This window comes from Egretta garzetta, unplaced genomic scaffold, assembly GCF_000687185.1.
Source record: "Egretta garzetta isolate BGI_Z169 unplaced genomic scaffold, ASM68718v1 scaffold293, whole genome shotgun sequence".
NCBI lineage: Eukaryota > Metazoa > Chordata > Aves > Pelecaniformes > Ardeidae > Egretta > Egretta garzetta.
The window spans coordinates 2055808-2071449 of NW_009259318.1; the positions used below are offsets into that span (position 1 = coordinate 2055808).

A 15642-nucleotide genomic window follows, 5' to 3' on the forward strand; every position below is an offset into this window, starting at 1 on the left:
CTCTGCTGATCCTAGGTCTCCTGTATGTTTGCATCAAACAGCTTCTTTCATGCTGGGAAACAAGATGAATTCTGAAAAAGCTGAAAAACCACTGGAGGTAGAGACCTGGCCTCAATGATTTCAATCTGAAAGGCTGGCAGAGCTAAACACAGTTGGAAACAGGCTTTTGAAAAGAGAAGGTGACCACTGGAGTAGCAGATGCCGCCCGACTGTGAAGGAGGGAGCTGGTGGGTGAAGCTCAGTCCTTCTGTGGATTCTTCACTTCAGTCGTAGCTCTTATTTCAGAGAGATCATGGCTCTGAAAGGCCTGTTGGAAGCAGATGCCTGGCTGCCTAGAAGCCAAATAATAGTGACTAGACAGAGAAAGTAGTAAGAATGGGTTGAGAAAGTCTGTCATATATATAAAGAAGATTTTACAATGATATGCATTCACCAAAGATAAGTTGGTAGAAGACTGAATTGAGAATTCAAACTGAATGGCTGCAGTCATAACATCCTAATGTGACAAACCTTTCCCAAACGCATTTCTTGAAACCATGCAACATCTTTAAGGGCAAAATTTTGCTCTTTGATACTCCATCTTAATTCCTGTTCATGAATCTATACCTAATAACCCTCTGCAGGCTGCTGCTCTCAGGAAAACTGTGGATACATGTGGTAGAAAGAGCTCCATGGTGTCACCCGAGGAGAAAATTTTGCCTTCAGTCCCATCACGCAGCCCAACTGCTTATGCAAGCTTCTGCTGCACTCAAGATGATTTCATTGCTAAATCCACAGTTATGAGCAAAGCAACAGGATAAGATCAGTTGCAATGCATTAATACAGTGCTGTTTTCATCCGTAAAATTACACTGAAAATGGGTTATGAAAGGCAAACCTCAGGTAGTACTGCTACGGTGGCTGTGGCCTAAAGTAGCAGCCTGGGAAGAGCTTTGCAGGTAATTCCTGTGAAAAAGCCACAGAAGATCTGACTTTACATGCTATGAAGGCTGGCTACATTCTCCAACAATCATCTATGAAGGAGGCTTCTCTTCTCTCAGACTGCGACAAACCACAATGTTAGATTTCTTATTAAAAATGTCAGGAACTTGGTGTATTTTCTCACCACTCAGACAGCTGCTGAAACCTCTTCCCTGCTAGAACACTTGATCAAATCTCATGGTAGGAAATTAGTAGGATTTTTAGACAAGCCTTGTTCTGAAAGTGCCATTATGGTCTGATTCTCTGCTCACTTGCACTTTGCCTCTTAAATAACGCAAAGACAAATGCAAAGCAAAGGCTGAGAAGTGAAACACCACAGCAGTGATTTGCCAGCATCCTGTATTTAAAGTGCAAAGATATGAATTAACATATAACAAAAAGTGAATCAGACCCCGTACATCTGTCCATGTCTGTGCTGTTTCTGCTGCTTGGCTTCAGCATGAGTTTTCCACTGTAAGGGTGTCGGGATTTGTCTCCCTTTCTTTCACCCCTGCCTTGGAAGCACATCCACTTGAAGAAGTCAGCCATGAAAATAATTTTAATTCTTCCACTGACAAAATTCATCATCAAAAGGCAAATTGTTCTTGAAACACACCTGTCATTTCAAGGTTTGCCTTCTCAAGTCTACACCAATAATTTCTGTTTAGAATTTTCTTCAAGACAGAGGAAGAAAGGCTGCTCTGCTTCCTTAATATACTGATTTTCTGTGTTCTGAAAGTTAGAGCTTCCTTTATAAGAATACAAGATTCACTACGAAGGTTCTCCAAGTGATTTCAAAGCACAAAAAGAACCCCAAACCCAGCAATCAGAAAAGATGTCCTGTTACAGCAACGCAGAGAATTCTCATAGAATTAAGGGACTGGTTCACTATTCCTTTTTTCACCACTTTAATACCTCAGTGCAGCAAACGCACATACTTTGCTGGGTTGTTATGTGATTACGCCCACAATGAAAACTGAATGGATGCTTTCCTGAGCTGAATGCCCAGCACCAGGAGCTTTTGCTCACAGGACCCTCGCTGACTGCAGCTGGGCCTCCCATGCGCAGTTGGAATGGCAGATGCTGAATGCCACCTAAATATAGGAAACCACCTTTTCAAAGCCTGGCTGAGGAACGCTATTGATGTTTGACCCGTTCTAGGTTTAAATTAGACCTTACCCATTTCTCCCCAGAAGAAAGGGTTGATTCCACCTGTTGTGCAGTTGTACACCAACATGTTTTTTGGTCTGGAAAAGAGAAAGAAAGTATTATTTTAAGAATCATAGAATGTTTTGGGTTGGAAGGGACCTTTGAGAGGTCATCTAGTCCAACCCCCCTGCAGTGAGCAGGGACACCGCTAACTAGATCAGGTTGCTCAGAGCCCCGTCCAACCTGGCCTTGAATGTTTCCAGGAATGGAGCCTCCGCCACCTCTCTGGGCAACTCGTTCCAGTGTTTCACCACCCTCATTGTAAAGAATTTCTTTCTTATATCCAGTCTAAACCTACCCTGTTTTAGTTTAAAACCATTACCCCTTGTCCTGTCACAGCTGGCCCTACTAAAAAGATTTTCCCCATCTTTCCTATAGGCCCCCTTTAGGTACTGAAAGGCTGCAATGAGGTCTCCTCACAGCCTTTTCCAGGCTGAACAAGCCCACCTCCCTCAGCCTGTCCTCATAAGAGAGGTGCTCCAGCCCTCAGATCATTTTAGTAGCCCTCCTCTGGACCTGCTCCAACAGTTCCATGTCCTTCTTGTGCTGAGGGCTCCAGAGCTGGACGCAGTACTCCAGGTGAGGTCTCACCAGAGCAGAGTAGAGGGCCAGAATCACCTCCCTCGACCTGCTGGCCACGCTTCTCCTGATGCAGCCCAGGGTAAGGTTGGCCTTCTGGGCTGCCAGCACGCATTGCTGGCTCATATCCAGCTTTTTATTCATCAGTACCCCCAAGTCCCTCTCGGCAGGGCTGCTCTCAATCCTTTCTTCCCCCAGCCTGTATTGATACCAGGGGTTACCCCAACCCAGGTGCAGGACCTCGCACTTGGCCTTGTTGAACCTCATGAGGTTCACACAGGCCCACCTCTCCAACTTGTCTGGGTCTCTTTGGATGAAATCCCGTCTTTCTGGTGTATCAACCGCACCACTCAGCTCATCTGCAAACTTGCTGACGGTACACTCGATCTCACTGTCTATGTCATATCTTAATGGATATGACTTGTGTTACTTTGAAACTCCATTTGTCAGGGTGGTGATTACAAGTCAATCTATTTCAACAAAATTCTCATTTTAATACCAAATAAAGCTTGGTTGTTATTTGTGTGTAGACCTAAACATAGGTCATACTGTTTTTATTTCTTCCTTTGATACAAGGCAAGAATTAGTCAAATGGCTTTTTTGATCTAAGCCTGCCTTGCCAAGGGTGCAAGTGATGCCATCAATACATTTTTCTTACTCTGCATTAGCACCTGGAGCCATCTGCCAAAATGATAAAAGCAGCAAGATCTGGCCTTGAACGGGGGACAGCAGCTTGGCTGGAGGACACAGCATCTCGGTGCTCCAAGGGCGCCAGTGCTGCTTAGAGCCTTCCTCCACTAGAAGAGGCTGGCTATGAGGAACTTTTCTTTTCAAAACTCGTATGACTGAAGAGACCAGGAGTTAGAACCCCTAAACCTGGGACAGGAAATCTTGCATAGTGATACCTGAAAACTGCATTTGGATACTGCACAGTTTTAACAGTGCTTTTCTAAATAATGCTTTGAAATCATGGCATTTGACTGTATATTATCATTATTACTAAACCCTAGCAGAATTCTAGGGATGGTTACGACTACTAGACACGTATCAAGCTCCAAATCCATGATGTCCTGTAACTCTTAATTACCGAGTAGAAGCCTGATAGAGTGTTAAACAAAAATGCACAGTAGTGCTTAATGTGGGGAAACTCTGCATTATGGAAATCAATATGGCAACTCACTAATGACTAAATCTGTGATATGTGCCCATGTAGAAAACTCACCTAGGGCTGAGACACACACAGAGGCTGTTGCAAAACGCACTGAAGTGAAAGCACAGACTTGCACTTACTCCAGTGGGTCTGGCCCATTAAACACCAATGAAGAGGATTTCTCCATTTTCCCAGCTTTCAGTGAAGAGTCTCTCCCTGTTGATTTTTCTTCCATTCTCCACCCTCCAGCTGAGTCCGTAACCTTAACAGAGCGTAGAACTTTCTACAACTTCTACACTATGTAGTGAAGACTGCAATTCTCTGCTAAGTTTTAGAATCTAATTTCCCTCAGTAATGACACCTGCCCTGAAGGACAGTGATGTTCTAATTAGATGATTTGGAAAAAAAAATTAAACCATAGGTGCCGTTCTTCAAGACAGAACCTAAACCCAAAACTCTCTCAGTGAAATTAAGTTTACAGAAGGCTCAGGCCCCTAGTTTTTTGTTTACAGATTGCTAACCTTGGGGTTGTGCCCAGCTAGACAAAGCTTTAAATCAAGTTCTGCAATTGCTTCTTTAGCCTAATAATTATTTGTGTCAGAAGCAGATTAAAAGCATGCATCTTTCGCCAATGAAAAGTTAGGAAAAAATGGCACTTCTCCTACCATGGCCAGAGCCAGAAAGTCTGTGTTCATCTCCTTTTCCATCTTTATGGAGGTTCTCAGGGTGTGAATGTAAGGGGAAGCTGTATTTATTTTCCCCAGACTGTGTTGTTTTTTCTGTTGCTGATGGAGGGGGGAAAAATGATGAGAGAAATATTTATGAAGAGCTGGAGAGCTGCCTTTTATGATCCCTCTATTTAGGTTACCGTATGCAGCTCTTCTCTACCCTTAGCTCAGAGGGCTTACTCTGCCTTTCAAAGTAAACCATTTCTGCTTTTTATGTGCCTGGTATTGACTTCTTAGAGTTGCATAAACCTCCAGAATAATTCATGTGGTTAACTCCATAGCACCTCCTAATGATTAAAGGTCAGAGCCAGAGGTTCACAGGAAAAGATCTTAAACCCTTAATGTCACTTATACAAACCCTTCTCAACAACGCAAAGAATGGGGTTTTTTTTTTAGATCATCTTTATCATATGAGCCCATAATGTATTTATACTGTGCAGTGCTAATGATTAAAGGTCAGAGCCAGAGGTTCACAGGAAAAGATCTTAAACCCTTAATGTCACTTATACAAACCCTTCTCAACAACGCAAAGAATGGGGTTTTTTTTTTAGATCATCTTCTCTATCATATGAGCCCATAATGTATTTATACTGTGCAGTGTTTTCTAAGGCAAACACGCAGAGCATTTTCAGCAAGAAAACTCTAGAAGCCACTTGAAAAGTGACTTCGTGTAGCTGCCTGAGAACGGAGGCCCAAAAAACAACTGCTCCGAAGGTGCAGCAAAGCTCTTGGACTTCAGAAAAGTGACTTCTGAGAGACACTTGTCAGCTGAGCTTACCTTGTACCGAGAAACAGGTCCCACCTTAGCTTTAGAGATTTCCTAACTCTAAAGCCTGCCTTTATGGCTTCTACTACACCGTTAGTCCTTGCCAGACCAGGGAAGAAAACATGACCCAGAAAATGAATAAACAAGGCTCTTGCACAGGTTTTCAATTAGCTTCTGGTTCCTTTTAAAGCTCTGGTGCGGGCAGTAAATGCCCAAGTCCAGCAGAAAGAGGAGTGGCTTCCCACCTGTGCACAGCAGTGTACCACGCGGCTGCAAGGGTGAGGTTGATGGCGACGTCTACGGGAATCATATCTGCCACCGCTTCGTTGTTGGCAATGACAGTCCGCAGAATCCCTTTGCCTGCCTGTGGGACAAAGGGAAACAGTCACTGATATAAGGCCATGGCACAATTTCATCGGCTTGGACTGAGGACAGACCGTCACGTTAGCGCTTTTCAAGCCTGGCACCTGCTGCAGATTATTTGGTTTCTGTGAAAACAAAGATAGATCTCGCGTGGATCCCACTGTTCTACGTTTTCAGGGGAAGTCTAAAACCTGATGACATCTGTGCTGTGTATAACAAGAAACGCCGTGACTCTCAGTTAACTCAATATGAAATAGATACCTTAAAAAAGAAACATATTTGAATTTACTGCAGTAAAATTCCCTACGATACCTGAAGTTCCATTTTTCTTAAGTGGCACGGGCAGAGAGAGGTCTGAGTGTCCCTCAAAGACAACAGTCACTTTGGAAATTACATCAATAAGCTTTTTGAAAAGTTTACTCCCTTTCCTCTGAATGTGTTCACACCCTCCTGTTTTCCAAAGCCATGTCTGGTAAGCACAAAGATACAGTCAAGATGTGGCCCCTGACTTGAAGAGTTCGCCACCCAACGAAACTCAGGGAATGAATGAGTGAAAATACAAAGTACTGACAACCAAAGAGAAGAGGTAGGCAAGAACAGAAGATTTTCATTTTACATTGGTTGGAAGTACATTTATCAGGGGTCAGGCTCCCCAAAATATATATATTTAACCTGAATGCTTATCAAGGGGTTTCCCTGATGACCAATTAGTCTTTGGAGGTTCCTCAGGAGAGACATGGCTGGAAGAGGCTTACATGAACAGATGGCAACAACATGGGAGCTTAATCAGACAGGATAATTCAGAAATATAGAAATGTGGAGGTGAAGCGGGGTGAAGGAACTTCACCCAGTGTGTCAGGCCTGAAAGCTGAACAGAGCAATTGAAAAAAAGAAATCCCAACAGCAGTCAAGGTAGCAGTCAAGTTATCTACTATGTGGGAAATAAAATGTGATGGATTTGAATTTGAACTAGAAGCTGAGGACCCAGTGAAAAGCACCAGTGAAGCAAGGAAGGAAAAGAGCTTTTATAATTTAGATCTGTAAAACTAGAGGGAAGGACCAAGTGAAGGGGCAAAGGAATATGCTCTACAGATCCAAGAATATGTAAAAGACAGGGCAAGGGAAGTTTTATAGAGAATTTTTCTTTTCTTCCAACCTGAGACTCCCATTTCATCATGAAATACCTCTCCAGCTGTGAAAGATAAAGTTTTACTACAGCACTAGACAGGAGGTGCCTACTTGTGCAAAAACACTTGTCTGAAGTCTGGGGAAGAGAAAGATGTGACCAAAAAAGCATTTAAGAGTCGATACTGACTCGTAAAGTGTATGCCACTGTCTACTGATAACGAGTGGATTTTCAGGGACACCACATTCCCTGTTTGGGAGGTGTTTATCTGGATTCTTTTCTTTTCTTTCTCTCCCCCACTCCTTTCCCCTTCTATACTCAGATGGTTTTGTTACATTTCACAGCTTGCAAGGAAGGGAATACCACTTACGACTGATTTAATTTTCATGAGCAGTCTCATCTCATCCTTGGTGCAGCTGGCAGAGGGATCATAGACAGACAGACAGATGCAGAGGCAACCATGTAAGCTACCCCACCTGACTCCAAATATCCTCAAACCCATGGCATGCAGTTAACCTCTGCTGCCCTAAGCTGAACCACAGCTACGCTTTGACGTTAAAACCTTAACTTGCAACATCACTATCATGTTGGTTTTTTTCTTCCTACTACTGATTTTTCAACGGGGAGAAAAAAAGCAAAAAGGACGAAAGGAGACAGTCAAGCTCAGCTATGAATTTTCCACTGCTGTGAACACATGCCCACGAAAGACCACTGTGCGATCAACTACCACGTTTTCACAGGTACACTGAAAGACCTTTTTGAGGTCAGGCTTCAAAACTGGGAAGTTTGATGGATGTGCTGCAAACATGCCTGTATTCAGAGCAGCTTGTGATGGTCATATGCACATGAATGAATCAGATATTTAATATAGCGTGCATTTAATAGAGACTTGAGGTTTAAGTGTTTTAAGTTACTTTTTACATTGGAAATGGTTTGGTACTTCTTTATCAGGTATGGCTTGATTTCTGTTTGTAGTTGCTGACATGTTTTTGTTCTCCTTAGTGAAACAGAAGCTACTTTAGCTGAAGCCTCCAAAACCATTTGGTGGTCACAGTCACGTTTCTGGGCAGCCTCCCAGCTGAAGCACTTTGGGGCCAGTCACTGTCCAGAACATGAATTAAACCATGGTTCTGCCCTACAGCTTCACTGCCTTGCAGGGAGGAAGGTCTTTACATGAAATATGGAACAGCAAGATAAAATGCCTCAATTACAGTCCAGTGGAAATGTAATTAATTTAATTTTGTTTTTCAATCAACAAAGCTTCTCCCCACGGCAGCTGGAGCAACTGTAGGTGAAAGAAACATAATTAGACTATCAAGAACAACTTGAACTCCCATATTTCATGAATATTTAAAAGAAATATATCTATTTGCAGAATTAAATGATCAGACTCAAATATTATAGTGATGACTGAAGGGAAAAAACAAAAAGTCTTTGCAAGGTTTAGAGTTTGGATTCTGCCCAGATGATCCCAAAGATCCCAAAGATCATCTGAGCCAAATCTGAATCTGAGGGTTGTGCTCCATATAGGATGAGCTTGGGTTATAAGTTGAAAATGAATATTTTAGTATGGAGGGGACTTTAAAAAAAAAAAAAAAAAAAAAAAAATCACCAAAACACTTCCCTTTTGCTTTTTCCATCCTTAATTAAGGCTAATAAAGCTACCTGACCAATAAATACACTTTGAAATACAGCTGGCAGAGACAGACAATTGTAATCACATAATTTCCAGGTAATCAAACTCACACGTAACTCACATATTCAAGGGTTAATTTTCAAACTACCAAACAGGATTTACCAATTCACCATATCCACGCACATTAATTCAAAACATGTATTTATTTCTTGCCCCGCTCCCCCCCCCCCCGAACAACAAAAGTCTCTGGGGCTCCCTAATAATAAATACCTTTCACATCCAGAAAACTAGTACCAGTCCAACTAAGTTCAGCAGCAACTGGAGATGGTACGAGACAAATACTGTCTGTCAGCACTGGCGATCCTCCCTCACTTCTCCGCATCACAGAGTCTCTGCTCCTGACTGACGTCAGCCAGCACTGCTGCCTGTGGGGCCAAAGAGCCATTGGGCACAGACAACCACCTTGTCTCTACACCCTGCACCTATTGTTGTTGCTCTTTGTCTTTTTCTTGGCTACGTCTTGGTATAGTTGCGTATCACACCATCATATTTCATCGCTGAAGAGCTCAGAGCAGATGATATGAATTTCATTGTCTCTGTATTTCCTATATTGAAGAACCTCAGAGCTTCAATCCTGAACCAAGAAATACCATCTCTATTTCAAAACTATTTTGGTACAATTCAAACCTTTTGTATAAAAGGGAGGTTATTTACTACAGTGACCCTAGAATCTCAAAATCTTTACTTTCCATAGAGTTAATCTGGAGATAAAGATACAGGCTGGTGTCTGTGTGTGAAAACCGGCGTAAGTGAAACCATGCCATTAGGTTTGCTGTTGTATTCCATAAGGCTAGAAATTTTTGCTTTGAAGAAGGAAAATATTCGTTACTGGTATGAGTGGTGAAAGATAAGCATAGAAAATATATGCAAGTCTCATGTAAGTTCCTAAAGCAGACACTATTAATGAAAGACTGATAGATGGGCAAAATTTCCAAATACTTAACCATTTACTTGTTGACAGATTAAAAGAGAAGAAAACCGAAGGAGAAAAATGCTTTTTAAATGACAAATGATTTGATGGGCATGTTTTATATGGCTGGAAGCATATGAATTTGGCGTGTTTCATAAAGTACTGGGATATGATACAGGTATGACAGCAACTTGCTGTAATTTGTTACTTAGGTAATTCACTTGTGGGGAATAAAGAGCAATGCAATGGAAATCTTTTGGGTAATGTCTTTCTTGCAAACTAACTCTGGACAAATTTTTGTGACAGACATTTTTAATGCTCAAAAGTAAACACAAAAAGATCAAAACTCACGGATATCATTACAAAAGTTAGAACCTGTCACATGAAAATGTAAGGAATGTATCTGCAAAATTAAGGAACTGCAAACCCTTTCTTTATCATGATAATGACAAGAGGTCATACAAGAACACAGAAAACGGCACAAGATGCTGTGAGTAGAGCAGAGAGAGGCAGTACAAGCTTTATGAGCAGCCAGCAACGAGTAGAAGGTTGATGAGTAGAAGGTTGACAGAAACTGTGAGATGAATAGGAGCTAATAACACTTTGTGAACATAAATGATGCATTTAGGGGCTTCTGAATGTCTCTGAAATGTGTAACTGGGGTTTCCCGATAAAAGCATTAGCTGGGATATACCCACTAATTTCACTAGTCCTCTGGGCTCCATAAATGACTGTAACAGTTTCTATTTATGCTCTACTTCAGGTACAAATGAGCTTTTTTAACAAGATGATTTTTGGATTTTATTCTGCTCTCCTATGATTGTAGACTACTAATCCTTTTATACAATGCATCAGGCTGATTACAATATTTTTTTTACAAAGTAATCAAGTTGGACAAATCATACAGGAACAAAAATATCTGCCCATAGCTATGCAGCATTATTCATTGACAAACAGACCTAAGGCAGTGATTTTAGTTCAGAAAAAAAGTATAAGCTAGGAGAAACGGTATGCAACTTTACTGTTTTCATATGTTAAGTTGTAATGATTTTTTTCATATTACAGGGAATATTTTATCAAGTTATTTCTTATTTATCTCAGGGGTTTGTTCCTTGCCATTTTGCACACTAGTTATTTACAGCAGTGTTAGTCAAGAATATAGTGAATTATCCATGTGACTGGCAGAGTGTGAATCTATAGTTACACACATTATTTAGATGTACTCTGCACATGGAGAATTCCTGTACAAAGCAATGGCAAATGAGACCCAGAGAAACAATACATATGAAGGTAAATGAAAGTCTAAGTAATGCTGCCTTGCAACAGTAATCCAGCCTGTAAAATTAAGTTCTGTTATAAGATTAAAGCTTTGACATCTGTGAATCACCCCTAGTTTCAAGGATGCATCTTTTGCCCTTTCTTTGAAAATTTGGCCAAATTTGGCCAAAGCTAAAAACTGCAATTCACATTTAGTGAATCAGCGACATGAGTACTCTTTCGATGTCCTTTTTGGAGCGCAGCGTAAATAGACAGCTTTCTGGGTGCTACAGGCATACAGACGTATGGCAAGTGCGTGACACCTTTCTACCAGATTCAGAAAATTGCTATGATCCTTTTTAGCACCTGATTTCTAAGTGGGGCTTTAAGAGTAACTTCGGAGTTGCTATTTTAGTAACTCTAACTCCACTTTAAGGGGAGCTTAAATAGTAACTAGACATACCGCAACAAATATTCCACTTGTCCCGTTGAAGCTGTCAATCCAACCCTGCAAAAAAAAAAAAAATAAGAGAAGAATGATTACTTTCTTTCAGTGACATGTTGCTTACACAGGCTTCGAAATGGCGAAAGGGCTACAACGCTGCGGTGCAGGACAAAGAAGCAACAAGGCAAGGGTTAAGATGCCTGCCTGTGGGGGACAGCTGCCAGCAAGCTAACCAGTACAAAGTACCTAACGGATTTTATATAGGGGATGCATTGTGTGTTACCTCATACTGTCTGCAATTTCCCCACCAACAACAGAAACAAATTTTGTTTTTAGAAACCACGTCTTTCCTATAATAACTTGGCTGCAAGAGTAAACTCTGTCTTGAAACACTACAGCATCTTGGTGCCGTCACACTTGCTGAAAGCAGCCTGCGTGTTATATACTCTCCGACGTACAAGATGCAGATGTCACTGAGACTGATCTGATCACTCCAACTAATTTCTAAGGTAAGGAAGAAGAAAATACCGCTCCACTTTTGAATCCCATCCTACTTCAGCTCAGGGAAACCACCACTTGTGGGAGCTGGAGTGCAGAGCAGTGACGAACTGTCTGACCCGAAATGGGTTATGACACCTAACAGCACTCTCCCTGTCTTACCAAGATGGGGAACTTGGCCCAGAGCCTCAGCTATATCTCAGACATCTTTGGCACGCTTCGAGCTGCATGAAAGCCAAAGGTGACTTTTATGTTGCCTTTCCAATTTGGCTGCAATGTTAAGGTGCGTTATCCCTACTAGTATATTTAGCTTAGTGAATTATTTCAGTCCAAAAGTACAGCTGCATTTAATTACTGTGCAGCTGACATTTGTACCTGCGACAGGCCCATACAAGTGTGAATCCAGTGAATCCAACGACTAATAATGCAGGACAAAGATACAAAGTAACTTGTATACAAGGCACATGACATTATGAAATGCTTTCAAGGGCCATGTGAGGTCTAGGGTGCTCATCAGGACCTCACTAACAGGCTGACAAGACCATGGAAAGACTTGAACCAGAACACATCAGGGCTGTGACCGACCCTCAGATCTTGTGTTTCCCCAGCTAGTACAGAAAACTCCCGTGGGTGTCTGTCTGGGCATGATCCTCTGCCTTTAAGGCTGTCAGTTGCAAGTCCAGCATTTTGTACTGTTATTATCATCCCAGCTCTTCTTATTATTGCTTAAATGTGTTCTTTTCACTTGCAGGCAAGAGTCTTCCCTGAAGATGCTGAAGAAGGCTTGCTACTCCAGCAGGGTCCTCCACCTCTTCCATGCACTTCCCCATGAACTGTGTCACCTGTTTCTCAAGCAGACACCGCTACAAGGAGGGACAGATTGCTGACAGTACTGCACCTACAGCTGTACCAAAGGGCTCTCAGTAGGGAATTGCTATGTGTTCATGCTTACTGGGAAAGGCTCATGCCAGCTAGCTCCCACGATGGATGGCCTGATGATAGCAATGTTCAGGTTTCCTTTCTCTTGCTGTATCAGGTATTCTGACAAGGCTTTGGTGTAGGTGTAAGTGTTGGGCCAGTCCCCAAGCAGCTTGGGTGTGATGTCTTGAATGATAGATTCATCCAACCACCTACAGGAAACAAGGAGAACGTCATTTTCTGCCATGCAGAGAGAGAAAAGATGGATACAAAAGAAGACCAGTGAGACAGGAATTCTCAGCTGAAACAAAGGATAAGCAAGTCAAAGACATTTAAGACAAAGCAAGGAGCAACTGGTTTGGATTTAGAACAGCTCTCTGGGACAAACCTTACTTTTGTTTTCCAAGTGCAAAATAACCATGGTGAGCTTCATGCTATGATGTCCAGCTCAACTTTAGGTATCTATACAATCTCAATCTAAAGCAATCTCTTGTCTGCTTTACGCTTCAGTGCAATCTGTAAGGTAGATATGGCCATGGTCTACAGACCAATGGAGCTTTCCAACCTAGCACTCTCACTAGGTAGTGCTTGTCCTTAGCCAACACAGTCCCTATATATTCCCAAGTACATTTTAGGAGATTCTTGGTAACCTTGAGTTACTGAGTTGAGTAGCATTACAAAGGTCTCAAGAGCTAGAACAATGTACTACAGAGATATTATTCCAGTAGCACAATTTACAATGTTAGATGCTCCTCCCTACTGGTTTTCCACTAGTTTGTTCACATAGGATATTAAGAAACTGTCTGTATTAGCTGCTTTAAAAAAAAAACTAAAACAACAAGTTGGTGGTGGGGGTGGGTTTTTTTGTTTTTTCTTTTTAAGGTATTCAAGTATCTAATCTGCCAGAGGTAGTTACATATACTCTTAAAAAAGTGGCCCTTGCCACTGTGGTGCTGCAGCGAGGGCCTAAGGCTCAAAGGCTCTTCCCTGGCAAACCATCAAGGCATCACTGGTCCTGCCAGCATTTGGGTCTAAAGGACAGGAACTGGCTGTACTTCCAGAGCCCTTGCACACCGCTGCCAATCCCCAACAGGCTTTCAGCAGTCTGGTGTTACACCACGGAATCAAAGATTAACTCCTATAATCCAATTTGTAATTAAGTCAATGGACTTACAGTTCAGACTGAAAGGGCGTGCTCTTCCCAGGGGCACTGCAAGGATACTGTTTCCTGCAGATCCTTGCTTCACCCCTCCTTATCTTTAATTTCAGAAACCAGTGGAGGTCAAGGGGAGGGGAATAAGGTGGAGACTGTCACAGGGATAAGGTGGAGACTGTCATACCTTAAGAGCTGATCATATCACCTTAAACATGCAAACACCTGATGGCTCAGGTGGCACACTGTGTTTCAGATGGCTCTCATCGGACACAGATGGAAATAGTAGAGGAAAACTGTTGTATGAGAAAACACGGATTCACTGAAAGTGCAAAACAGTTTGCAGGGGAGGGTTGAATTTAGTGAATCAGTTTTGGAATGAGTTAAAAAGAATCTGACAGGTTTTAGTATATAGAAATTGTTGGGTTTTTTTAAATAAGCCTTATGGAGGCACAAATACTTTCCTTTGCAACCCTAGCCCCATGCTTCAGAAACAAGACAGAAAATATGAACTTGAACTGCACAGAGCCTATAAGCAGCACACAATATTGACTTAATTTACAGCGCCTGTTTAGGCAGCCATTGAACCCAGCCTCCTCAGGGTCTCAGATAAATCGCCGTTGTTTGAATCTGCTGAGTAATTAATTACCAGCCTACCAAAGGGAGATGTCTATTTTTGCAGGGCCTGGAGGAAGACTAGGTTCGTTTGGGAACTCAGATTAAGCTGAATGCAAGTATCTTTCCTCTCCTCCTCTCTTTTTTAAATTTTTTTATATATATATAATTTTTTTAATAATAGGAGCTTACAGGTTAGCGTTTCTCACAAAGCAAAGACAGGTGTAGAAGTACAAGGAGAAGCAATTTCCCTTGGCTCTCAGCCTTCCAGACAGGCCTCTCTGTGTTACTTTAAGTGGTCATCAAGAGGACCATGCTCCTGCCTGTCTCAAGGGTACCATCCTACCAGGTGATTTGATCTACCAGCATTACCATCAGAGAAGCACTGAGCTGACAGTTCAGCGAGGCGAACTGTTCCTGCTCCTCTGTGACCTACTTTAGAGGTTTTGAAATGCTAAATCACAAAGCTACTGCATTTGCTCACTGCTGCAACTGACCTGTAGAAACAAGAGATGCAAATTAAACAATTAGTAACCTCCTCTTCCACTGCATACATGCACCAAATTACTCTGCCATAGGAAAACATAGCTCTCTGTGTTAATCACTTTGCATTAATAAGACCTCGTAAGTGATGACAGGTCTACGTTTTCTGCAATAACGCAAGCAGTTCTGCTTCAGCTCACACTTCACTGTGTGCCGTGTTCCTTACCTCAGCACACCCTTCAAAGCTGATTTCCCTCAGCTTTAGATTAAGATTGCAGACCTTGCTTGATGTGGCAGATTACGTTTCCTCTATTGGCCTGGCAGCACTTAGAAGCGTGACTTTTGGTTTACACAGATTAGGCCTAAGGCTTTACTTGCAGGTTAAGTATCAAAATACTGGAAAGCAGGGATATAATAGGAGCATAAGAACAGAAAAAGAAACAGCTGGGATTCCTACTTGGGATTTCAGCTGAATAAAGCATATATGAACCGCATGGCCAAAAGCATCATTAAGTGGTTCTGTTATTGCATCCAGTTGTGTGATTATGCCTCTTAATGTACTTGCAGAAGAGCACTTTAAGACAAGGGTTGCTTATATTTCCTTGTCTCCTTTTTTCCCTCCTCCACCTTTTTGAAGGTAACATTCTGATATCCGTTAACCTAATTTCTCTGAAATCTTCTGCACCCAGATATCTCTATATTATTTCTTCCACTTACATGGTAAATAATAAAAGGTACATCTCTCCCATCTCCTTCCAGCCCTGCTTTGTCTTCTCTCTCTCCCTAA

The 15642-nt window shown here is 42.0% G+C and overlaps 1 protein-coding gene across 1 annotated transcript in view; it reads right to left on the bottom strand.

Moving 5' to 3' along the window:
* Positions 1-15642, bottom strand: part of FAR2 (fatty acyl-CoA reductase 2) — a 152548-nt gene that overhangs the window by 16758 nt on the left and 120148 nt on the right. The window contains exons 5-8 of the mRNA XM_009636533.2: positions 12639-12816; positions 11207-11251; positions 5637-5755; positions 2139-2206 (exon numbers count right to left, since the gene is read on the bottom strand). Coding sequence (XP_009634828.1) covers positions 2139-2206; positions 5637-5755; positions 11207-11251; positions 12639-12816 — 410 coding nt within the window. The remainder of the gene's footprint in view (positions 1-2138; positions 2207-5636; positions 5756-11206; positions 11252-12638; positions 12817-15642) is intronic.